Source organism: Podarcis cretensis, assembly GCF_951804945.1.
Source record: "Podarcis cretensis genome assembly, chromosome: 6".
NCBI classification, from domain to species: Eukaryota; Metazoa; Chordata; class Lepidosauria; order Squamata; family Lacertidae; genus Podarcis; species Podarcis cretensis.
The window spans coordinates 49650311-49676703 of record NC_137175.1 but is presented as its reverse complement, the minus strand read 5'-3'; the positions used below and the strand labels follow the sequence as shown (position 1 = coordinate 49676703).

Below are 26393 nucleotides of genomic sequence, written 5' to 3'. Positions count from 1 at the left end.
ATGGGATTTACTCCTCAGTAAATGGGTGTAGGTTTTAAGCCCATGTCTTGCAGTACTGTACATTTTAGGCATATTGGGAAGGATCTAAATACCATTTCTCTTGGTATGCTTTTGTTTTTCTTTGGACTATCTGTTAACACTCAAAAGGGTGGAAGAGAAAGTCATTCAAAAATGACAAAATCTAAGTGACAGACCTGACCTTTTCTTTTTCTGTAAATTGACCCTTGCTTTTTCGCTTGCTGTTTTCACTTGAGTCTTCAACAGAAACCAAACGAGGACCCTGTGCTCGTTCAAAGCACATCTGAAAGAGAATGGCCATAAAAATTGCCTGACTCAGAGATCCAAACTGATAAGGCAGTAGGACTTTGTGCATATCTTTTAGGAAGGCCAGCAGGTGTCCAGAAGGGGAGGTGATTTAACTGCAGAAGAGGATTTCAAATCCAGAATGGCTCACAGCCTTGCCCCCCATGAATCCTTCCCCAAAGGACTAGTTGCTTGCCCATATAAGTGGGCAAATGTAACAAATACCAGTATGTGAAAATTAGAAAAAAAGTCTCCCTATCTTGGTCTTAATCTCCATCCCAAACGCTGCGAGCCACTCCAAGAATCCCTAGGACGAAAGCAGCATCGAATTTCCGCCAATTAAAAAAAAAAGCCTTAGTGCCACCCTCTTCTAACCAATCGGAGCACAGCAGCGAGGAGGCTAAGATTACTCCTAGGAGCTGTAAGGGGAAACGCTGGTAGGCAGCTAGCCAATGGGCAAGGTGCTCTCCAAAGTGGGGTGATGCTGGCCAGCTAGAGAATTAGGAGGAGGAGGCTGGTGTTAGGAGGTAGCCAATGGCCACAGGGGGGTGGGGGCAGGGTTGGCTGCTGCGCCGCAATTGGCAGCCCTGTAAACCACTTAGAAAATAGAGGCTGGGGTCGCTGCGCGAATGGCAGAGGAGCTGTCAGAAGAGGCTGTCTGCTGTCTGAAAGAGAGATAAGAGTGCCACCTCCCGCAGCCAATGGCTTCGGCATACCTGAGCGGCGCAGCCCAATCGAGGCTTTGGTGGGCGGGGCGGCGGGGGTGAGCCGCCTCCGTGCTCTGAGGAGAGACTTCTGTGGTGGAGGTTGTTGTCGGCGGCGGCGGCAGAGATGGAGCCGTCGGGCTGGATGCGCGCCGGGATCCTCCTGCTGTTGGCGGCCCCGCTTTACGGCCGCGAGCTCCGCTTCGGAGCGGGAGCGCCGCCGCGGGTCCGGCGGGCCGAATCCGAGGGAGTGTGCGGCCCGCGAGACGGCGGCTTTGATTTGGAGGTGCTGGGCAACAGCACCCACCAGGTGAGGAGAGAGGGAGCGGCGAAGGTGGCGGACGCGGGGGGGTTCGCTCTGGCCGGTGAGGGGGGAGGCAGGGGAGGGACGCGGGCTGGAGCTTGACGCAGGTGCAGGGAGGGAGCCTTGGCCTCGCCTCGGCGCCCCAGAACTCTCACAGTCGGCGCCTCTGAACATGTGCAGAGTGCGTTTCGCTGACAGCCACGTAAGATACGGCAGCAGCAGGCAGCAGTTTTTCAGCGTGGGTCAACAACGTTGCTCAAAAGGAGGGTTGAGCCCAGCCACCTCTCTCTGAGGAAGCAGGCAGCATTAAGAAGCTGGAGTGTGTCTGTTTGTGTTGGTGTGGTGTGATGCAGCTCAGCCACACCTGTAGAAGTGAGAGTGCAGAATGGCCAGGGAGTTGTGTAAGGACGAGAGGGACTGGTGCATAGGTATAGTGAAGCAGGACAGATGGAGAAAGGATACAAAAGGAATGGGTGGACTCTACACTTTCCCCAAATCAAATGAGCAACCTCAGGACTGCTTTGAGGCTTTAAAATGTGGCAGAAGCTGATCAGTGGCCTCCTCTGCCTCATTTGGTTTGGTCCCGAGAGCATTTCCCCCCACATTTGTGGGACCTTCATAGCTGAGAATCATTGACATTCACAGACTAAAGGCTAGTTTACAACACTGCACACAGCCACTGCGTTTTGTGTTAAAAGCTGATGTGTGCTGTGTTCGGTATACGGGGCTGACATTCATGTGACCAGCTGCAGTTGCATGGCAGGAAGTTTCTAGAGTTTGACACCAACTCATTCCCCCAAAGCTCGCTGCTATACACGTGAACAAGCCCTAAATTGGTGTGTTTAGATGGTGGAACTTTTTCTGAAGGGGGTTCAACTTTAGTTGGCTCTGCAGCAAATATTCATTGGCCGCCCTGCAAAAATCTGCCTCTGATAGTTTTGTAGTCTGTTGCACAAGGATTCCCTTCAGAATAAACAAGTTCTGCTTGATAGTCTGCATTTAGTGACTACATAAACCAGGGCATACTGGTGCATAAACAGTTCACCTGAATCTACCAGGTATGGACTTGGCGTACAATTTTACCAGTATTTACTGTGCTAACTTAAAAGCTGCTGAAAGTGGATTTAGGATTGACATGGCAAAATCCCTTTGAATTGTTAGTTGAGCTTATGCTGAAACACTCATACAACTGCTTCACTGAGTGATGAGTATTACATAACTCTTGTTGTAGCAATTGGCTTGTGAATTGCCCCTGACTAGGAGGAAGAATGATGTAGGAGATGGATGTTAACCAAATAATATGGCTTTGTTGCCTGACTCCTAAGTATGAGTAATATGGCTGGGGTTGTTCCCTGTTATATCAACCTGCCCAAATTGGACTCTGTAATATCTGGATGGAACAGAAATGTGTGCACCCTTGTCATGTGTCTCAAAAAGGGAGTATTACTGTACTTTAATAATCCCTACCAGCCAGCTGCTCTCAGAGAAAGTTTATTGATGGTATGAGTGGCAATTAACTCAAACCAATTTCCTCATTTTTAGCCAATCATTTCTTACTACAACAACCTTAGAATCTTCAAGTTAACTTTACAGCCTTTCTGTTAAGAAAGAAAGAAGTTACTGGTTATTCCTCCCCCTTGATCTCATTACTTTCTTAACTATGCATCACCATTTATTTTCCTTGGCTGACTAGGCATTTCTTAAAACTGAATTCTGAAAAAAACAAGTTTCTGCTTCCTTTCTCTTTTTCCTGCTTTACATTTTCTTCTGCTTGGTAGGTCTACTATTTTTTATATCCCTCAAGCTTGTAATTTTGGTGTTGCATTGGAGTCTTAATTTCTCTCCCAGTACTCACTCAGCTGCTAAATTTCATGGTTTTTATCTTGGTTATATTTATAACATTCACAATTATCTCTGTCTTGATGCAACCAATAATATTGTGTTCACTCTTGTTATCTCTTTAATAAGTTGCAACACCTTTTGCTTAGGCCTCTTCTCTCAAATCTTTCTTTTGTTAAACTCACAATAATTTTATTGTTGTTGTGACCATTTTACTCATTTTATCTCCATTAATTTTGCCTTTTCTCTCTACTGCCGTGTTTTTTTCGCTTTTCTCTTGACCTCTGTTAAACCAAAATTATATTCTGTTAAACCAAAATTATATCCTCCCAGTTCCATGCATTCTCATTTGCTGCTCCCTACCATTGGAACTTTTTTTAAAAAACTGGATGTTTGCCTAGTTCCTTCTGTTGGTGTGTTTAAAAACAAAATAAGTTGAGTATTTGCTGTGTCATTTAACTAATCATGCACATCTTTCTTTCCTCTCCATTCCCCTTGCCTTACTTAAATGGTAAGCCTCTTGTTGTATAAACACTAAGTGATAAATAGTAGCACAATAGTAGATTACATGCCTTATAGCCTGTTGTTTTTGTGCCCCATAATGTGTTTTGGAGCCAATAAATTCATTGCTTTAACAGGGTTCTCAAAGGGGGTGGGATAAACTTTTTATAAAATGTGAGGAAGTTTTTCCTAGGGTTGAACCTAAATATTATCCTCCTGTAAATTAAACCAATTAGATCTAGTCCTGCCATTTGGGGAAGTAACAAACTCTTCCATGCCCTCTTCCATGTGACAGCCCTTCAGTGAGTCTGAAGGGTGCTGTCATGTCTTCTTTGTCTTCTCTTCTCTAAACTAAACATGCCTAGTTCCTTCGACTAGGGTTGTCATATTTAAAAAAGTAAAAACCAGGACACCCCCAAATTGTTGAGCTTGTTTTTAGGAAACCACCGAAATTGTGGTGTTTTTAGACAAACTTTTTTTAGACAAATGCCAAATTGTGATCTGGGACATTTCGGAAATTCCCCCCGGACGTCATTTCCAGCTTTGAAATCCCAGAAATGTCTGGGAAAATCCGGTTGTAGGGCAGCCCTACTTCAACCTTAACTAACAGGACTTGTTTTCTTTATTCTGCTCACCATCTTTGTTTCCCTGTTCTGAGTCCATTTTAGTTTGTTTACATTCTTCCTGAGGGGTGTTGCCCACGTTGTGGTCTCAAATTTCAGCAGCACCCTGTGCAACACCAAAAATTGGTCCTCCCCCCCCCCCCGCCCTTTGCACTCCATTCTAAATCATAGTTGCAGCTTCCCCTGTGGCACCCCTGAAGCTCTATGCTCAGTGTGACTGAATTGGTCGTGCTCCCGTAAATCCGCTTCTGGTGTCCAGAACCATACACTGTGTTCAGAAGGAGGTCTGACTACCGCAGAATAAGGTGGAAGAGTAAAGGTAAAGGTACCCCTGCCCATACGGGCCAGTCTTGACAGACTCTGGGGTTGTGCACAAAGTGCCAAACCCTCCCTCCCTTTCCACCCCACAATCTCCAGCAAACTTTTTTACTTCTCATGAAGCAAGTTTTAAGTCATTACATATGCATTGAGTGTTCATCCCTCTTTCTTCAATTAACCTGCTTGGCTATAAACTGATGATTATGCTGATGATTGTGGTGAATCGTAATTCCTTCAGAGACTTTAATCTGGGTGGATCAGGAAGAACGCTCCAATCACAGAAAATAGGGAGAGTTTCATAAGCTCATCAGGCAAGCAGGAGTTTTGTTGTAGTAATCTGCTGGGGGAGCTAGATAAGTTTTACCCCTCTTCTAATGTTCTGTTCCTGATCACAATGACAATGCACATTTCTTTCTCAGTGGATTTCTCATAGCTTAGCTTTTCAACTGAAATGTATTGCTCCTAAGAGGGGAAAGGGCCATATTTCCTTTCCCTGAGACATAGATAACAGCTGCTATGCTGTTTATATACTGTAGTTCTAAATAATATTGCATGAATGAGCTAAAACTCTGGTAGAAGCAGTAAACTACTATATCACAGGGCAAATGTAATGATACCATGAAATAAAGATTAAGAGGATGCTGCTGGATTTGGTGAACCTGAAAATCTTATCTGCCCTGATCATTTCCTGTTAGCAATGCTTAAATCCCTGTTATAGTCTTCCCCACGTAGCAGTTTATGCTGTATTTCCCCTCAACATTTGATACTGTTTGTAAAATAAAGATAAAAAATGTGTCAATTTGAGAAGAAGAGTGCCCAACACCAACTGTTCTCTGCTTTTCTAATATAATTGGGTGTTGTCATTTTGCTACTCCACCCTGCATCCCACCCCCCACCTACCACACAGAACTGTCTTGCTTATGGTTTGTTATATTGCCATATTTGCATAGGTACATGTACAATTATCTTAACTCATCACAGGTCTGTCTAGTGCTACAGTTTGTCAGCATGAGAATCCTATAAGCAGGAAGACACTGATTAATTGAATGAATAAACAATTTAAACAACGCATAAAACCTAAAAGTACTGTTGATTATTTAAAACATAAAAGAAAATCTGATTATTCCAACTCAGCACCCATTTACTAAGTAGAATGAGAGGAATGCCAATATATAGTTATTTTATAGATTTTTAAGGTTACTTGCATGCATTTTTATTTATTTTGCATTCATCATCTGGCCATTTTACAGAGCAAAATGTTTCTAAGGTATTTGAAAATCATACTAATGCACATTATCAGAGCATTAAGGTCTATCTAAAACAGCTGGTGTATATATAATCCAAAATTGTAGAAATAATGTTCAGTTTTTCTCCAAGACACTTTCTGAGAGACACTATAGGTTCTCATTCTATGCATTCACAGCTGATTTGAAATAGGAAGAATTCAAAACAAACAAAACTTCTGTTTCATACTTCTTCATGGCCAAGGCACCAAGAAGCCCTCACTGTTTATTTCTCTTTTTAAATAGAATGGAGAAGACAAGGAAGTGGGAATGGTACAAGCAGATGCTTATTTGTGCTGCATTAGATCTTGCCTGCTGAGAATGCATTCAAAATGCATTCTTTACAATGAGCTGGCTGTTTGTTTTCTGAACCTGCCATATACACAGAAAGATCCCAGGATTTATTTATGTATTTAAATACACTTCTTGCTCTCTTGGGTACTTAGGTTTAGGATAGTTTACATTTTAAAAATGTTTCTCAATTGATACAAATTCTCCTGAAACCTCATGGTGCAATGTGAAATTCAGTAGCCAATAGTAGTTTTCACCTACTTCTGTTCCTTTCAGCCACTCTACCCCAAGATTAAACCTCCATTCTCCAGTTCTGTCTTCCCTAGCTCTCATATCTCTTGTGCCAAAATGTAACAAACAGGAATGAATTGAGTGTTCAATGTTAACTTAATGTCTTCTGTCTTCAGTAGAACTTTGCAAGGTGGAGACTAGTATTTGTTACCTAATGTACATCAACTTGAAATTCTTGAATGTTGATTAAACCAATCTTTTTGAGAATCTTAGCTGAAGAAATAAGTTATTCACTTCTAGTCCACAAAGCTTTTTTCCCTTTTAGTACAAAGCTTCTGTGAGGCTTGGTTCTATAATAAACAAGTGTCATAAGAATTTGGTGTCTCAGCACAAGAAATAATGTGTACTGTAACTGTTTTCTTTTGGTGTCTGTTTTGTCATCACTGTGATAGAATAGATGGTGCCTGTTGGAGACGAGAGAGCCATTCTTGGCTCTGATACTTTCCTTTTGGGCTTTTGCACATTTTAAAAGGAGTGAATTGCAAAAGCTGGTTTCATCTTCAGCCCTCTGGCTCCAGTTTTGGATCAAGTGTATTCTTCATATCTCTGGGGACCTTCACTCATACAGATGCATACAGTTGAAACTCTCATTACCATAAGAACTTTTACGTACAGGAGAGATTCCATTATACTCCTCCTTTAGTGGCTTTAGCGCATTTATGTGGAGTTTTGGTTTTTTGATCCCCCCACCCCCAAAAGCCTCTATTGATTGGGATCCGATTTACTGTTTTACATCACTTACATTCATTCACCAAAATTCAAAAACAATCTTATGAACTGGATAAATGGCTTTTCCAGTAGCCAAATATATTTGGACGGAAATATTTGACTAGGGGAAACATGCAAAAAAGTGCACTTAATGTGGCTTAAATGTTAAAGGTAAAGGGACCCCTGACTATTAGGTCCAGTCGTGACCGACTCTGGGGTTGTGGCACTCATCTCGCTTTATTGGCCATGGGAGCCGGCGTACAGCTTCTGGGTCATGTGGCCAGCATGACTAAGCCACTTCTGGCGAACCAGAGCAGTGCACGGAAACGCCGTTTACCTTCCCGCTGGAGCAGTATCTATTTATCTACTTGCACTTTGACGTGCTTTCGAACTGCTAGGTTGGCAGGAGCAGGGACCGAGCAACGGGAGCTCACCCCGTCGCGGGGATTCGAACCGCCGACCTTCTGATCGGCAAGCCCTAGGCTCTGTGGTTTAACCCACAGCGCCACCCGTTACATTCCATAAATTCAACATTTAGCTAGGAAATTACTTTTACAGCCATACCTTGGCATACAAACGTTGCGGGTTGCGCGTTTTCGGGTTGCGGACCGCGCTGAACCCGGACGTACTGGAACAGGTTACTTCTGGGTTTCAATGCTCATGCATGCGCAGAAGCACAAAATGATGTCACACGCATGCGCAGAAGTGCCAAATTGCATCACGCGCGTGTGCAGATGTAGCACTGCAGGTTGTGAACGTGCCTCCTGCACAGATCACGTTTGCAACCCGAGGTATGACTGTATTTGAAATACTTGTAAGATAAGACAAAGCAATTCAATAACATACTTTTACCTTGTTTAAATTTTGTTTTTCATAACAGTTTTGACTGCTTTCATTGAACGTGCTATTATATTTATTTCCTTGGTATAAATGATCTAATTACATCTGTAAAAATCTATCTAGTTTGACTGGTATTGTATTAATTATTTTATGAAGCAGCTTCCTAGGTACTGACCTCCCCCACTACATTGCAACATGTATACTTGCACAGTAAAAAAAAAAGTCCAACTAAAGGTTAGGCCACTCTAATACCTAATCCTGCAAACCTTTGATGGCTGGTCTTATACAATAGCTCTTACAATGTTCTGCTTTCTGAAAGTTAACTTGAGAAAAGTTGCTTATCACATATATAGAAGGTCCTGTGATGTTTAGAGCACATGTTTGGTGCAATAACTTAAGTCTAATTCTCACTGATATAATCTAGAATGAACCTTCTGGTATGCTTATCAGGAGAATCCCTGTTAATTCCCTTGTTGCAAGCAGCTCATTTTTTTTTGCAATGTGGCGTGATTATTCAAATATGATTACAAGTCTCTACTCCTAATAATAATTTCACTTTGTTGTGAATGCTATATGTGAAGATTGCTTATAACCTCAGATGCTGACAGTGGGTGATATCCAACTAAGATGTACTCAGAGGAGCCCCATTAAAATCAAGAGTTGGGGCTTATCCACACTTACCTTTTGCCCTGTTCTTTCCAGGAAGAGGTCTGTGCTTAAATGCTCTTATGTCTAAGCATCCCCACCCCCTGGCGAGCTTTCCCTGCAAAAACCCGCTCTTTAAAGCTCAATCGGTGCAAGAATCAATTCAGGTTTTCTGTGGATTAACATTTGCTCCAGTTGATCTTTAAAGAGTGAGTTTTCATGGGGAAAGCTCTAGAGCAAAAAAAGGGTGCTTGGACACAGAGCTTTAAATTGTGGACTGTGCCTGGAAAGAGCAGAGGGAAAGTAAGTGAGGATAAGCCGGCTATCACCCAGTGTATTGTATGGGGACATACAAAAGAATCAGCTTTGATCTGTGGTAGGGAACCAATTCCTTCAACATAAAATGTTTCCATTGGCTATTTTGCTGTGTGTTAGTAAAACCAACTACAATTTCCTTTTTTACATAAGTGTTTTTCTGGATGATGTGAAGGATCCTTCAAGTGCATGTACTAAACTATTGTTAAGTCTTGTTGACAATAGTGGAGAAGGAATCAATTTTTCATGCTCATTCTTTGCTGGATTGGGATATAGACATAATAGGGCGGTTCTATAGAAATACACCATTTTGTTACATAGTATGTGACCCTAAAGCTATTTTTAATAAAAGCCATAGTCAAACTTGAACAACTTACCTGTATTTTTAGATCCCTGATTAGTCATACCATACTATGAAGCTGAAGTTGGTTTAATAACTGAACGGGAAAGTAGAGTATAGATTCTAGTGTAAGTTATACCAAAAGTTGTGCATTAATGTTTCCTATTTGTGTGACTTCACAGTGAACTAACCTCATGTTGCCACTTTAGTTGCCATTTTCAGTCATGTTGGGTTGCTGTTGTGCCCCATCTTGACTTTCTCTATATTACCTGTGCTTTTGTTTTTTTCATAATCCAGAAAGATGGTGGTATCTGGTCAGCATGTTCTCCACATAATTTTCTGTGGCTTTTTGTGTTAAAAAAGAGTATTCTTTTTGTGGGGAAGGTATGAGTTTTGTTCCACTGCCACATATTGTTGTAAATGTGAAAAGATCAAAAGCAAAATTGGGATTGTAATGCATAACTAATGGCTCTTCCAATGGAGTGGAATGGAAAAAGATATTGACAAAAGCCAGTTGACATCCCTTTTATCCTCTGAGAGCCCATCTATTATAGACAGGGTTGGCATGTCACAGTAAGTTGTACTGTGGCTTCTTGAAATTACAGGGACTCCTGGAGAGGAGCTCACAGCTGATTTGATTCTCCCTGCTCCTTTTTACTGCAGCTCTGCACTTAGCTAAAACTCAGTACATAACGCTAGGGTTTTGTTTTGTTTAGTCTTGGCATGTTGCTAGAACTCTCTAGGTAACCATGAACTCTCACCAAGGTTTGTTCTTTGCTTACTGTTTCACATGAAGCAGCCCATAACAAAGGAGCAGTAGTTGATCAACCTGCTTTTGCACACAGTCTCAACAAAATACTGCTTGATTTTTGCTATTTGCCTAGTATATCTTCACCAGATTCTGTAGAGAAAGGTACTCCACTTGCTTTTTTTTTTTTTTAAATGAAGTGAGATGCAAAGCTGTTGGTGATTTGTGTAGACCTGTCCTGAAATATTCCCTGCTTCGCCAGTGGCAAATGACATTTCACAAATGCAACTAGCAACACTTGCTGTATCATAGTATAGTGACATCTGGTGCAGAGGCAACTAATAAGAATTGAGTCCTATTGTTGAAGCTTCCAGTTTTGGGAAATACCTACTTCAGTATAGAAAATGTTTTAGAACCTTGTAAGAACTACCATTTATGGTCACTGATACAAAAGCTGCTTAGGACAGTGCTATGTGCCATGACTCCTGTGAAAAGTGCCAGTATTTCATGCAGCAAATGTAACCAGTGTGAAAGCAATACAGTGGACGCTCGGGTTGCGAACGTGATCCATGCGGGAAGCACGTTTGCAACCCCCTCAGCGTTCACAACCCGCAGCGTCATTTATGCGCATGCACGGGTCACGATTTGGCACTTCTGCGCATGCGCAAAGCGTGATTTAGTGCTTCTGTGCATGCGCTAAGCACGATTTAGTGCTTCTGCGCATGCGCAAGTGCCAAAACCCAGAAGTAACCCATTCCGGTACTTCCGGGTTCGGCGTGGCACGCAACCTGAAATTGCACAACCCGAAGCGCCTGTAACCCAAGGTATGACTGTGCATCCATAATGTACTCAGTGCAAGACATGCACTCTGTCAGTCACACATGTGCACATGCCTTGAAAGTCGGATTAAAACAGTCTTCCCAGGTGCATTTTGACCCCCATACTTAACAGCATGGGACATTTATACTGTCAGCTCACATAACATTTGTGTTGATGCTGCTGGCAAAAGTGTTTGGTTTTAAAACTGCATTATGTAAGAGTATCTAAAAGGAAATAACATTTCCCCTCCTATCCAACGGGTTGCATATATATATGCAGGGGCTTTCATTTTTTCCTGTAAAATGGAATTGCACACATCATACTATGGACATTACTCTTGTTCATGGAAGAGAATAAGAAAATCATGTAGTTCATGCCATTCTGTGCATTACTGCATTAGATTCTAATGATTAGAGCAACATCCTTGTCCCATATTTGAAAAGCAAAACAATACATGGAAAACACAAGAAAATGAGAAGTAGTCCATATGGCAATGCAACATACTGGTATATCTAAGAGAGAGATACTTGGGAATGCTGTGTGCTTAAATATGTAAAGCAACCTTGGTTTTCCTAGAAATCGTTTTGCAATCATATCCAATCTAACCTTAGTTTCAAAACAATTGTAAGCCATGATAGCTTCACCTTTAATAAGATGGGCAGTGTCCATGGATTCTGGCTCAGTTTGTTGGACAGACCGGTTTTTCAGGGTTTGAACAAGTTTCTGGGAGTGCTGAACTTCCTTGCAATTAAATAGCTATCCAATGTGTTGTAGAAGAAACAGGGCAGCAGTGTATGTTACCAAACACTTGGAGAAACACATATTTGCCAAGATCATTATGGTAATATTGGGGGGTTCTTTTTCTCTCCCCACTCCACCCCCACCTCAGCCACCACGCTGAACTTACTTCTGGCCCTGGACTTGGCTGTAGCACAGAAACCAAGAAGAAGCATTGGGTGGGGAAGGTTTAAGCATTTTCCTTGTTTCCATGTTAACATTACAAGGCAAATGCAGGGTTGGGGATTCCATTATTGCCTCTCAAGGTGTAGTTATGCTCACAGTTGACTAAATGAAAAGATAGACTAGTTTTGTCTAAAATAATTTCATTTTCTTCTGCTGGTCTGGGGAAGAAACTATAGCTGAACATATCTTGGTCACTAAATATTTGCAGTAGAAGGAGAGAAGATTGTTCTTTGTGGTCTCTGTGGAGTCCCATGTATGGGTTCTGTGCTTATACCCAGCCAAAGTCTAGGACTTTCTAGAGCAGGGCTGGGAACTTGTGGCCGTTCAGATGTTGTTGGACTGCAACTCGTTCCTGACCGTTGGCTAGGTTGGCTAGGGCTAATGGGAGTTGGAGTCCAACATCATCTGGAGGGCTACAGGTTCCTCATCCTTGCTCTAGGCCTAGATGATTAATATTTTTGGTGGGAGGCCTGCACTCTGGGCATATTCTCAGGAGGACCATGACCCTTGCATTCCCATTCAATTCCTCCATGGCTGCAGCAGATTAAACTTTCTTTTTTTTCCCCCAGGAGGAAAGTTAAAATCTAGATTCCTTTCTCTTTTCTCTTGTTCAGTCTACAATGAGTTTCATTTTGTTTCTTTTGGTGATTCCCTGTGCTTGTTCGTGTTTCCGTTAGTGTTGACAGGAGACTTATGATACAGTGATCTCTCTCTCAATGAATATTTTATTGATAGAATGCTCTATTTGTAGCAGTAGTTCCTTCATTTGGACACTACTGCTGCCACCTTTGCATTAATGAGTGGCACATTGTGACACCTTCCCTCTTTGTCAAAAGTTCACAAGGCAGACACACAGACAGGTCTGTCTTGGCTTTCTATGACCTTCTGGTAGCCGATTCTTGTGATGAATTCTGAGGCTCAAGTTATCAGGGCTCTACTGTGACATAACTCTGCTGCATCTCAATCCTTTCACTCTTGCCACTGACAGCGGGTGGTGCTGTGGGTTAAACCCATAGAGCCTAGGGCTTGCTGATCAGAAGGTTGGCGGTTCGAATCCCCATGATGGGGTGAGCTCCCGTTGCTCGTTTCCTGCTCCTGCCAACCTAGCAGTTCAAAAGCACGTCAAAGTGCAAGTAGATAAATAGGTACTGCTCCAGCGGGAAGGTAAACGGCGTTTCCGTGCGCTGCTCTGGTTTGCCAGAAGTGGCTTAGTCATGCTGGCCACATGACCCAGAAGCTGTATGCTGGCTCCCTTGGCCAATAAAGCGAGATGAGCGCCGCAACCCCAGAGTTGTCTGCGACTGGACCTAATGGTCAGGGCTACCTTTACCTTTACTGACAGCTGAATCTGCCTTGGTGGACTGTTGCAAGTGCTGTGGTGGTTTCCTCTAGTGAAATTAAGACACTGTCCAGTGTGGCAGTTGGCATACCCTCTACAACAAGTGTGCCTCTGGTCTTACTTAGTGCTGACTGGTTTGGTATCAACATTTCTCCCAAACCTTGTTGTGGAGACAGTTGCTCCGATGCTTTGACTTGACTCATTAGGTGTGGAAGTCCAAGTGCATACCTTGGTAAAGATATCGGCCTAGGAATTCACCTTGGAGGAACTTTCCCCATTGCTGGACAAGTACATTGACACAAGTACATTGGAATGAATGGCCAATGATAAGTTGTCATATTTGTCACTGAAAGCATGACTGAAAAATAAAAGAAGAAGTAGGGGATTATCTCAGAACCAGCATCTCTAGAGATGGTTTCTACTCAGTAATAGCCTGAACACAGCGGAAGACTATCTCAGATCTTAAAGAAGCTCCAGTACATGTCTCCACTGAGGGTGAAGTTCAGGATCAAACCCTTCCTGAATGGAGGATTCACTCACTTTGACAGTTCCACCATCATTCCTGGTTCTGTGATTACTACTCTCTGCAGCATAGCTGTTCCCACAGAGTTTTTGTCCTTCCCCCGACTGAGGAAGTCCTCACATGCTTCCTGGTCTTGCTTCTAGTACAGATTGCTGCCACTTTGTTGTTTTTTTTAAATAGATATTTATTAGATTTTCCAATTTAATACAAAATACAAAAATACAAAAGTACACAATCAAAAAAGAAGAAACAAAACAAAACAAATATAGTTTCCAAAACTTATTTCTATTACCTTGTTTCTCGAACCTCCTCTCACTTCCCCCTTTTGTATTCCAGTTCAAATCTTAATTCAGCAAATCCTTATTTTAACTTATTTATAACTTATTTTAATATTACTCCACTTTTACTTTACAGCTGGTAACCACTTAATTTCTGTCCAACAACATTCTAACATTCATTAATTTTGCAATATTTCTGCAAATAATCTTTAAATTTCCTCCAATCTTCTTCCACCGACTCTTTTCCCTGGTCTCGGATTCTGCCGGTCATTTCTGCCAGTCCCATATAGTCGATCATCTTCATCTGCCATTCTTCCTGAGTGGGTAGATCTTGTGTCTTCCAATGTTTCGCAATCAGTATTCTTGCTGCTGTTGTTGCATACATGAAGAAGGTTCTGTCCTTCTTTGACACCAATTGGCCGACCATGCCCAGAAGAAAGGCCTCTGGTTTCTTCAAGAAAGTGTACTTAAGTACTTTTTTCAATTCATTATATATCATTTCCCAGAAGGCCTTAATCCTTGGGCAAGTCCACCAAAGGTGAAAGAATGTACCTTCAGTTTCTTTACACTTCCAACATTTATTATCAGGCAAATGATAAATTTTTGCAAGCTTGACTGGAGTTATGTACCACCTATAAATCATTTTCATAACATTCTCTCTTAAGGCATTACATGCCGTGAATTTCAAACCGGTGTTCCATAACTGTTCCCAGTCAGCAAACATAATTTGTGTCCAACGTCTTGTGCCCATTTAATCATAACAGACTTCACATTTTCATCCGGAGTGTTCCATTTCAACAGCAAGTTGTACATCTTAGACAAATTCTTAGTTTTAGGTTCTAACAATTCTGTTTCTAATTTCGATTTTTCCACCTGGAATCCGATTTTTTTGTCCATTTTATATACCTCCATTATCTGATAATAGTGAAGCCAATCTCGTACTTTACTCTTTAATTTCTCAAAACTCTGCAATTTCCATTTGTCTCCCTCTTATTCCAGGATCTCACAATATTTTGGCCAATTGGACTCCATGTTAAGTTTTTTAATAGCTTTAGCTTCCATCGGTGACAACCACCTTGGGGTTTTATTTTCCAATAAATCTTTGTATCTTATCCAAACATTAAATAATGCTTTCCTGACAATATGATTTTTAAACATTTTATGAACCTTAACCTTGTCATACCATAAATATGCATGCCACCCAAAGGCATTATTAAAACCTTCCAAATCCAAAATGTCTGTGTTCTCAAGAAGCAGCCAGTCTTTCAACCAGCAAAAAGCTGCTGATTCGTAATAGAGTTTGAAGTCCGGCAGGGCAAAGCCCCCCCTTTCCTTTACATCAGTTAAAATCTTAAATTTTATTCTGGGCTTTTTGCCCTGCCAGACCAATTTAGAAATATCTTTCTGCCACTTCTTGAAACAGTCCATTTTGTCCACAATTTGCAATGTTTGAAACAGAAATAACATTCTAGGCAATACATTCATTCAGATTGCTGCCACTTTGACCCCTGGTTGTCCCTGGGATCCTATTGTCAGGAAACATTCTCATTATTCGTACTGTGATCTCTGTTGTCCTTCAGTACCATAGAAAATTTTTGGAGCAATAGTGTATAGTATACTATGGATTATGAACTATGCCATTACCTGTCCACTTTTAACTGGGGACTACTTTCCACATTGATCACATGACCTTCAAAGTTACTCTCACCTCATTTGAGGCATTGGGAGTGATGCTGGCAAACATTTGATATGAAGGGTTTGGGCGAAAGAATCTGGTCAAGGATATCTTGCTGATCTCTTCTAACACTATTGGCCTTTTAGATGAAGGTTCTTTCCTATAGGAATAGGAACTTTACTAGTGCTTTTAGCACTTTACTAGTGCTGTCTGTATTACCAAACAATGTTCTTGCCTTCCTCCATGTTATGGATGGGGGTGGGACTAACTGTTGGGAGGTTGCAGGGCTGAAAATTTAATTGTAGGAGTTCTGGGTATGAGCACTGGGGAACGTGGACACATCTAAAGAAGGAAAAAGGAATAAAAGTAAAACAGTTTAAATAACTGATCGGATAATAAAAATGTTCTGAGTAGATAAATATATTAGAAGCTGGTTTGTAGTAAAGTTATAGGCATCATTTACTCCATCACTTTGCATTAGCATCTTTACCGCAACTCCAGCAACCCTAATCTCTCCCCGCTGCATGCAAGCAGTATAGGGTACTTTGTTTCAGTAAAGCTGAAGAGGAATTCCTCCACTAGTCCTTGCTAGATGAGTATTATCTTTGCTGGGTCTAAAACAGGCTCCATGATTTTACAGTATGCTCTAGTGTCCCTGAAACATTGTGAAGCTGAGCTGCTAATGGCCCTGCTTTGTGAATGTTGTGGTGATTGGCAAAATAAAGTGCTAAGTTGTGATTTTCCTTTCTCACTGAATGTTAACTGAGTTATCAGCAGTATGTGTAAAGAATCCAAGACAACAATATTATTTAAATGTTTGTTTTGTTGTAGATCTTTCATTCTGTAGCTACTCTTCTAAAGATATTACTATTTTATTTTGGACATACTTCACAACATTTATATACTGTTTCAATGTAAACCTCAAAATGGTTTACATATAAACTTGCTGGGCTCTCTTGTATAGGTAATCCTTCACTGTGGTTGCAGTGATCTGGATGCAGTATTTATGTCTCTCAGCACCTATAATGTACCTTTTAGTGCAGTATCTGATTTGAATTAGTATTCGAACGTGTTAATAATGCAAGACTTCTGTTCTAATTTTTGGTTCCGTTGTTTTCGCTTGTGAATTACCACTTGATCATTGATCTTCATGTGGAAATGTGAGGAACTGAGACATTAGTCCTGCCTACAGTGGGAGAGAAATGAATCTTTCATAATTATGGAGCACAGTAGCATTATTGCTGTCACTCGACTATTCAGCACACTATCTGTTCTTGTAAGTACCACAGTGGGTGATGTGATTAAAATACAGCTTAATTCCCAGAGTATATAACCTCATAAATTAGTGTTGCTAAGGAGGGGCAATAATATTATAAAACCAGATGAGAGTATTGGCTTTATGCAATGGAATTAAAGCAATTTCCCCACTGTATTCGTAGTTGCTGTTGTTATTTATTGAGTTTATATACTGCCCGATACCTGGAGGTCTCAGGGTGGTTTATTATTGAGAAGTAGCAGGCAGAATTAGCATAAGAGCAACAAAGCAAAGTTTTACTTAAATTCAATTTAATTTGAGATGTTCTAGTTCTGTCTTTTTTTAAACTTAAAAATGTTAAACTTCGTAATAAGACCATTTCCCCCACACGTCCACAACCTGGGCAAATTAGCACTGAGCAAGTCATTAATAGCTTTTAGATAAGGATTAGACAAGATCATGGCCAACCAGATACCTGTGAGGAAACCCACAAGCAGGAGACCCCCAAGGCCTGCAGAAAACTCTCCTACTAGATGCAGAGGTTTAGCATGCTCCATTGCTGATAAAGATTCAGATCCTGGATATGTAACTATTAGGTGCAAACATGGGGTTGTTAATAAATAGTTATCCTTTATTAGGCATAGCAAACCACACATTATCAAACAGACACCGTATACAAATTGTGCAAAATACGAGCTCAACATAACAAGGTTTGTCCCAGTCAGATCTTTAACTCCAGAGAAAATCAATTTGCATAAATAATACAGTACAGCACTACCTCCCCTACTTTAAAGACACCTCCACTCCTTAGGAATGTTGAGCAAAGAGCAATGATAAACACAACCCCAATTAACTCCATAGTAGAGGAAACTAAAGAAATAACAAGCAGTATTCAAGATTTGATGCTTGACCTGAACAAGCCTAGGAAAAACCCCAATGAACCTGCTAATGTGGGCAACAGGAATATGAACAATGATAGGTCTGGGAAAGAGGAGATACTGGCCTTTCTACAGGAGTAATCCCCGGTAAGAGATTCACCCAACCAAGAAAGGTGTTTGTAGACCAAGGGACTGGATCCAACTATACGCCGAATCAACATGTACAATACTATAGATAATCCATCCACACCTCTATCCATAGAACATACTTTGCCCACAGTTATGGAGGAGGAGCAAGCATGATCAGAAACTACACAGATGTCTGGGGGACTGTTTGAACTCAATCAGAAGATGCACATTGGGAAGTTGATCACCCTGAGTGCTGAGCTGCGATTGCCCCCAGCCAAGGACCAACCAGAAACCTTCCCAATAGATAACATGGGGTTGTTTCAATACCTCATTTTCAAGTGATGGCATCCAGCATAGTTCCCCTGATCTAATCACTCTTTTGTTTATATTCCTCCAAGAAAATATGTTGATAGAACTTCATTGGAAAACCAGATAGTGTAGTTGCCCTCACTGTTTGTTTGTGCTTCTTGGCTTCTTCAGTGGAGTAGCCAACGTTGTTGAGCTTTTGTTAGGAGATTGCCCCCTAAAGTTTTAGGGGCAGGCTTTGGTTTGGAGGGTATTGGAACCTCAGTTTATTGAGTACTTTCAATGCTTTTCTATAATTTTTGCCCCCCTTGGCTACGTCCATGATCACACATCATTTAATTACAATAATAGGATACATACAATGGAAGACACTTTATTATAGAGATTGTTTTCAGTATTTGAATATTGGGGTGTTTACTATGTCCTTTCTTCTTACTGTACACCCACAGAAATGCATATTTCCATAGTCTCTCCTTGCCTGTCTCTTGGTTGTGTGATGGAGAGCTGATTACTCTCAAAGTGGTAGTGATTATTTACCTTGACAGCAAAGTAATATGTTGGAAGCTAGTTGGTGGTGGACTGGACAAAGTATTAAAACTGCCAGTATTGTTAGGAACCATCTTTGAGGGAAAATTAGTTCCTGTGTGGAATGTCTTTTAACCTTTTAATAAAAATTTTGGTGCATTTTTGCACATCAATGTACTCCACATTGTTATTTATCAGTAACTGAAAAACAAATAGTTAAAAATAACATTCAGTATGATTAATAATAAATTATTAACAATATATTCTATTATATATATGCTTTATAGGGGTTCGTTAAAGACATCTTCTAATCCAAATTAAATATATTAAGTAATAAAAAATATGTGGGCTTGATAATAAATAGAATAACTACTTTCCTATATCATGAATAAATGCAACCTATTCTCTTCTGTGGGATTTCTAATTCTTTCTTTAACATAGAGGACGCAGGTGGCGCTGTGGGTTAAAGCCTCAGCGCCTAGGACTTGCTGATCGAAAGGTCGGCGGTTCGAATCCCTGCGGCGGGGTGCGCTCCCGCTGCTCGGTCCCAGCGCCTGCCAACCTAGCAGTTCGAAAGCACCTCCGGGTGCAAGTAGATAAATAGGGACCGCTTACCAGCGGGAAGGTAAACGGCGTTTCCGTGTGCGGCTCTGGCTCTGGCTCTGGCCAGAGCAGCGATGTCACGCTGGCCACGTGACCCGGAAGTGTCTCCGGACAGCGCTGGCCCCTGGCCTCTTAAGTGAGATGGGCGCACAACCCCAGAGTCTGTCAAGACTGGCCCGTACGGGCAGGGGTACCTTTACCCTTTACCTTTACTAAGTTCCAGCAGTATAACATCTGTAAACCTTTCACTAGCTTTAGTGCTTAAAAGTTAATTTTATTATGCTTAATTGTTTCCCAAGTTTCATTAACAGACCCATCTTACTAGGTCCCCAAGTGCTTTACATGACTTTGCCTCTATGTGGAGTGTTTTCATGAGTGTGGTGAGGCAACAGCACAATCTATACTGTGGATATTCTCCAAGTCTTGATTGAAAATAGCCTTTGAGACAGACAGTGAGATGTAAATTGTGCTTAATGTATTTTTCCACTTGCTGGCTTTCGGAAAACATGGTCAGAAGCCTGCTGAATCGGTTACTAGAACTGGAGACTCCTGGATCACTTAAGTGTCTGGAATTGCCAATACCACTAAACTGAAAGCTCTTTGGGATACAAATTGTAAAAAATAAAGGTGCTGTGCTCTCAGCTGACATCCATCTTGTTTGGGAACATATGGATTTGACAGCTCTTGAAAATATAATTGGGGAGACCTCACATGTCCTTAACTGCCCAGTTGATTTCTTGCGTATCAAACCTAGGTCAGAAGCTTCCCTAATTTGTTTTTGAATGTTGCCAACAGGACTGACAGAACCATCTGCCTTCCATTTAATTAATTAATTAAATTTGTATACCGCCCTATATCTTTAGATCTCAGGGTGGCTCACAACATGAAATTGTTCAAGGCACAACACTCCTGATAACATACCTGTAGGGTCAGATAATATCTGTTAGGAAAGTCAGCGAGTGCTCTGAGATGTGATTGATCCACTATTGCCCCTCTGTAATTACGTCTGGCAGGAGCTTGTTTTTCCAGATTTGTGGGGATAATTTGCCACTGGTCGCCTCCAGACTGTATTTTGTGGGTGATTCAGTCACATACCAGATTAGCTCAGCTAAAGTAGACTAAAGTGCATTAACACAACAAACCCACTTTAAAGAAAACTGAACTTTTTGTGATAAGGAGAGTGACAGAAAAAGGATAATGATCAATTAATGAGAAGTCATATTACCGCCGCACAAACAAATCAGGGTGAAGTCTCATCATATACTGAATTCCATATAGCCTCCACACAAACAAATCAGAATGAATATCCAATAAGGTGCAGACACTATATAACAGGTATAGGCAAACTCCGGCCCTCCAGATGTTTGGGACTACAATTCTCATCATCCCTAGCTAACAGGACCAGTGGTCAGGGATGATGGGAATTGTAGTCCTAAACATCTGGAAGGCCGGAGTTTGCCTATGCCTGCTACATAACCTCTCTGTGCAAGTTTTGTGCAAGCAAATCAGGATAAATTTTCAATAAACAGGTCATATGGAAATGACCAATGTTACCTATAAGTAATAGATTAGCATCCTAATTTATTATTGGAAATTTTTGATTGAAGCGTAGTGCAGAAATATTTTGAGTAACTGATACAAGAACTCTGTTTTCTTGTACTGACATGTTTAATTTTTGAATTTATGAAGGGTAGATTAGTAAAAATATGGGAGGAAAAGAAACAGCCCTTTTAAATTGAAGTATTACATTCCAAGTGTTTAACTTGAATGTTTTGATAGACAAGCAATTCTCAGTTTGTCTGAAGGCAACTAGCCATTATAGCAAAGGCTAAAATCCCAGATTATTTGGACTGTAAACTGGTGGTGGACATTGAGTGTGAAAATATTGTTGAGTAACATTGGTATTGTTTCTGACATCAAAGGAGACACACACTGCAAATGCTGCTTATGAACGTGTCTAATTTATTGTGCAATTAATAAACATCCATTTTACCTTTATTCTTCTTTCTTGTTCCATTTCTTTCACTGAAAGCACTTTCCTAGTTTGCCTGTGCTGCTGATTCTTAATTTTAACTCGGTCAGTAGTTTGACACTTCTCAGCATCGCTAAACATATCTCTGAACCAGATATGGTTTCAAATCATTAAAGTGCATTGACATTGCCCCTTCTGTGTCTTTATTGAAGGAGCAGTTTGTACACAAATAGTTCTTAGCAACCTCTCCCTTCTTCAGACTAGCTACTAATTACAGCCATGTTTCCATAGCTAAGAAGGGTAATTTAACCCCCTAGCATCTAATGATCAGTTTCTCAGTCAGTTCTGCTTTCATAGCTGATACAGTTTCTTTGCTTACCTCTTTCTTTTATTGCTGTTTGTGCGTAGCATATTACAGGATGCAGTTTTTGGTAACCTTGCTCTGTACCTTGAAAGTAAAATAATTTCAGTAATCCGCAAGGAAGTCTGGCATATATCTGGCCTTGGCCATACAAGCTGACTCTGATTCACATGCTTTGTTTTGGGAAGTTTCCAGCCTTGCTGAAACTTGTTTGTGCCTCTTCTACCTCACTGTGTGGAGAAAGTGATGGCTGAATTGCTGTCCGACCTAGAGATATGAAGACTTGGTGAAAAACAAGGGAGGAATGGTTTTCTCTGCTCCTCCACCATCAGGCCAAAAATAGGACTAATGTTGCAAACAACATTCTGAAAGAGATGCTGGTTGAAATAATTTGGAAATAAGTGGTTTGGAATTACGTGTTGTTTCCAAAGGTTTCTTTCCTTCAGAGAGAGAATAAGCTGCAGATCTCCTTTGGGAGAAAGGGTAGGAAAGAAATTAAGGGTTGAACCCAACTTTAAGTCATGCTCATAGAAGATCCATTGAAATCATTACAAACGGCTAACTTAGGTCTATTGATTTTAATGGGTCTACTCTGAATTTGACATAGTTGGTTTCCACCACAAATAAATATAATATATTTTTGGACCCAAAATTCAAAGATAGCAAATAACATTGCTGTTGTGTGACCAAAGTAGAAAAAATATGCTTTGTTAAATTAGTAAACTGATACTTGCATATCGCGGTAAGCCATAGTCTGAAACAAACTAGGACTTACTATGAATGAGCAACGTGCTAGTACACGTTGCTTAAGTCACACACTCTCTTCCCTCTTCCTTTCTTTACCAACCCAGAAAGAAAGAAACTGTGTTGCATGTGGATCATGTGATCGGCTTAGTGCTACATGTGAATCAGGACTGTTGGTTTGTTTCCACACAAACCACAAGAGAAATTCAAGGCTTGTTTGTTTATTCTATGGCTTTCCATTATGGTTGAAAATGATCATTATCTTTCCAGCATCCCAGTTTGTCTGCAGAAAAATGGGGGTTAATATTGGATCTCCAGGGACATGCATCTAAGTGAAGTTGTTCCTTTGTCCTTGTCATAAAGGGAAAGTGTATGGTTAAACCTCATACTCAGTTGTCACTTCTCTTTGAAATAAAACACCGCAACAACTCTATGAGCTGAGGTACTGCATCACGTTGTACTTCTCCAACATGCATATTAATATCTAAGTTGTAAAATACCATTTAGAAAATATTCTAGTATCTTCCTACTGACCTTTGATTTGGTACAGAAAAGAATAAACAGCACAAGACTTGTAGATGCCAATTCTTATATTAAAATAATTGCTCGTGAAAGTAATGGTGCAGGTTTTTTTTGAAAAGTCTCAGTGTTGCTTGCTATCACACAGACAATATATTCCACCAGTTTATCCATTGCCACTGTTCCAAGGCTTTAAACAGAATTCTCTTAATACTGAAGGATTAGGATCTTTCCAGTTCATAGTGATGGATAACTTAGCAGCTGCTATTAAATTCAAAACTAATGCTGTCCCTGAAGTTCAGAATATTTCAGATATCTCAATATTTAACAGGTTGCAACACAAGCTATTACTTGACTCCCAGTTTTATTTGTGTAAAACTTGAGGATGTGACCCTAGGGAAAGCATTTTTGAAAACACACTGTGGTCTGCAGTAGTTATTGTCCTTTCTCTTTTCCCCTGAGAATCAACAATTGCAACTGGATTCTTGAACACAATAGCTCATCTTGTTTGCTTTCTAATCAATGTGACCTGGAAAAGCAGCATTTCTAGCACACATATTTTTTCATGATACGTTTTTGGCTGCTTTCACAGATCTGCACTGATATTGGAAGATTTTTAAGGTTAGCTCTAGTATATACTCCTAGTGATGCAGTTGGTAAGGCAGGGCTTGGTTGGCCAGCCTTCTATTTTCTAGTTTACAGCAGTGTCTGCAGCCTGGCTAGCTTTTCAGACACCTTTTAACTGAATAACTGTCTAAAGAAATGCCTGAAGCAGCTGATATTATAGTGATATTCTGTTATATTTTACTCCAAGAAGACCCATTCATCTTAAATAGAACCCAATAAGGCAGACATGTATGTACAAAATATTTTTTTAATGTGATCCCATTGATATCCCAAGATGAGATTGTGCAGGTAGCTCTTAGAAATATTAAATAATCAATACAAATTATTGAAAAATTGTAATATATTCATATTTAATCCTTTGAAAAAAATTAAATTTTGTAACTTAAAATTAAAATTTAGAGTAAGTCCATCATGTGACATATTGTATTAAAGTTCATGAAGTTCTGAAGAAATTAGTGTTTTTAGTTTTGACACCTCTCAGTCGTGGGCTGAGCTGTTAAGCTTTTTGTGTAGTCCGGCAAGGCCAAAATTGTCACATTTTTGAAATTTCAAACCCTCATAAATAAAAAAACAGTATGAGATAAAAATTTAAAATTTTAGATTTAAACTTACGGTAGTTTTGATCATTCAACAAGTGTACAAAATATTAAGAAAATTGGATGACATGAGGTAAAAAGGTTGGATCACTGGAAATAGAAAGACCCTCAACATTTTGGGTCCCAGGTGCTTGCTGAGCTGTGAACAAAGCACTGTGGCATTCACAGTACTGCAGGAAACTTTGAGCTTAATTTGAGGTGGCCTTTAAAATTCTAAGGTGAGGCCATTTATGAAGATCTATTTTGCACTGTATTGCTTTCTGTGTTAACATTTGACACACATTGTGGTTGGTGTATCTCTTTGCAACCATAAACTTCTCCTGTGCTATTGTAATAACCTTACAGTGCAAGATTAATTCTGATTGAGACCCTATTAAGCAGGTGTTGGTACAGGTTTCAATGGAGGTCAATGGTATAGGAACTTGGGCTTGAAGTACATGTTACATTATTATTATTAATTAAATTTATATACTGCTTTATACCTGCAGGTCTCAGGGTGGTTCACAAAATAAAATTACAATATAAAAACACAAAATACACAATCAAAATATAAACAGAAACAACCAAATAATCCACCAACACATAAAAATAGTTTTATTATTTTTTTTTTAAATTAAAAAGCACAATTAAAAAGCAGTTTTAAAAATGTAAACGCAGTTCTGTGATTTTGTTCATCTGTGTCTAGTGGCATTTTATATATACATATATAAGGCTGTATCTGAGTAGAAAAGTGAGATGCCTAACTACTGTTCAGTTCAAAATTGCCCACTCCAAGCTGCTTTTCCCCCCAGAGGAGTGGGGAAGGGAAACTATGGGGACTATTTCCCTTTTTGTCCTCTGCCTGAAAAAAGTAGTTCGGGAGAGGTGATTTCAAACTAAAAAAGGACAAGTGTTAAGCAGCACACCTTTCATGTGCTCAGACTGGCAGGCTCCTTTAGTTTTAAAAGCAAACAAACCATGGAGGAAAGAATCTGAACTTGGCATACCATGATGCTTGAGCCTTGGCTACATCATGACAGAATAATGCTGTTTGCTTTTGTACATGTGTCAAAGGTGCTTCATTAGTAAGTTCTGTTGAATCTTTCATCTATTCTCCATTGTTGTTGTTATTTTAAACTGGAGTAATTTTTTAATTGCTGTGAAGGAAGCCTTAATTTAAATGTGTCATTCACCTACATTTAAGCAAAATCAAAATTTTGCAAAGTCAAAGAATAATACATGTGTGAAAAGAAATGACATTCTATTTTAGGGTAACTTATGCCTAATTAATGCCCTTCCACCGCATGGATATTTATGATTTGCTGGAGGCTCTAGGTGTCCAACAGAACTATGAGATGGAAGAAGGGTGTTCAAGCTTTTAAATGGCCCCAGGGTCTTGTCCAGGAGCTGTCAAGACTCTTTGGTGTGGTGTGACTCTGAACTCAGTCTTCTGGTCTAGCAGTGGCATACAGATAGCATAGAATAAATAATCATGCTAGGCACCTTGAGTAGGACAATGAGCCATTATGTGTTTTATATCTGTAAACCACCATGTGATCTTTGGATGAAGGGCAGTACAGAAATTTAATAAATAAAATAATAATAATAATACAGTGGTAACTCGGGTTACATACGCTTCAGGTTACAGACTCCGCTAATCCAGAAATAGTACCTCGGGTTAAGAACTTTGCTTCAGGATGACAACAGAAATCGTGCTCCGGTAGCATGGTGGCAGCGGGAGGCCCCATTAGCTAAAGTGGTGCTTCAGGTTAAGAATGGACCTCCGGAATGAATTAAGTACTTAACCCGAGGTACCACTGTAATAGAAGAGTAACCAAAGTGATCAAAAGCTCCTGGTGGTAACATACTCAGGGATTTCCAAGAATTCCATGGACTGGTTTGAGGAAGTCTCTACAAAACCATGAGGCTAGTGCTGCTTCCAGTTTCTCTCCTACACTGATAGCTACACCTTCATGGGTTACAGAGACCAAAACTATATACAGTACTATATTCTGCACCTCTTCCTTATTGCTTGACATGTCAGAGGGATTTTATTATGAACAGGATTGTGGGAAGAGTCCCTGCATGAACTCTCTTCCCCAGTTCTATGGAGCCAGCAAAAATCCAGTGATATCCTGAGTAAAAGGACTGAAGATCCATATGGCAATATATTAAATGCCAGCAAGACATATCTAGGAGAGCTTATTTTGGGTCATTTCCTTATGAGAATTTCATCCACTCAAACCCTT

The 26393-nt window shown here is 40.3% G+C and overlaps 1 protein-coding gene across 2 annotated transcripts in view; it reads left to right on the top strand.

Moving 5' to 3' along the window:
• Window positions 1-1073: 1073 nt before the first annotated feature.
• SORT1 (sortilin 1) overlaps window positions 1074-26393 on the top strand; it is a 52670-nt gene continuing 27350 nt past the window's right edge. For both annotated transcript variants that reach the window (XM_079980285.1, XM_079980284.1), the window contains exon 1: window positions 1074-1317. In XM_079980285.1, coding sequence (XP_079836411.1) covers window positions 1135-1317 — 183 coding nt within the window. In that variant the 5' untranslated portion in view covers window positions 1074-1134. The remainder of the gene's footprint in view (window positions 1318-26393) is intronic.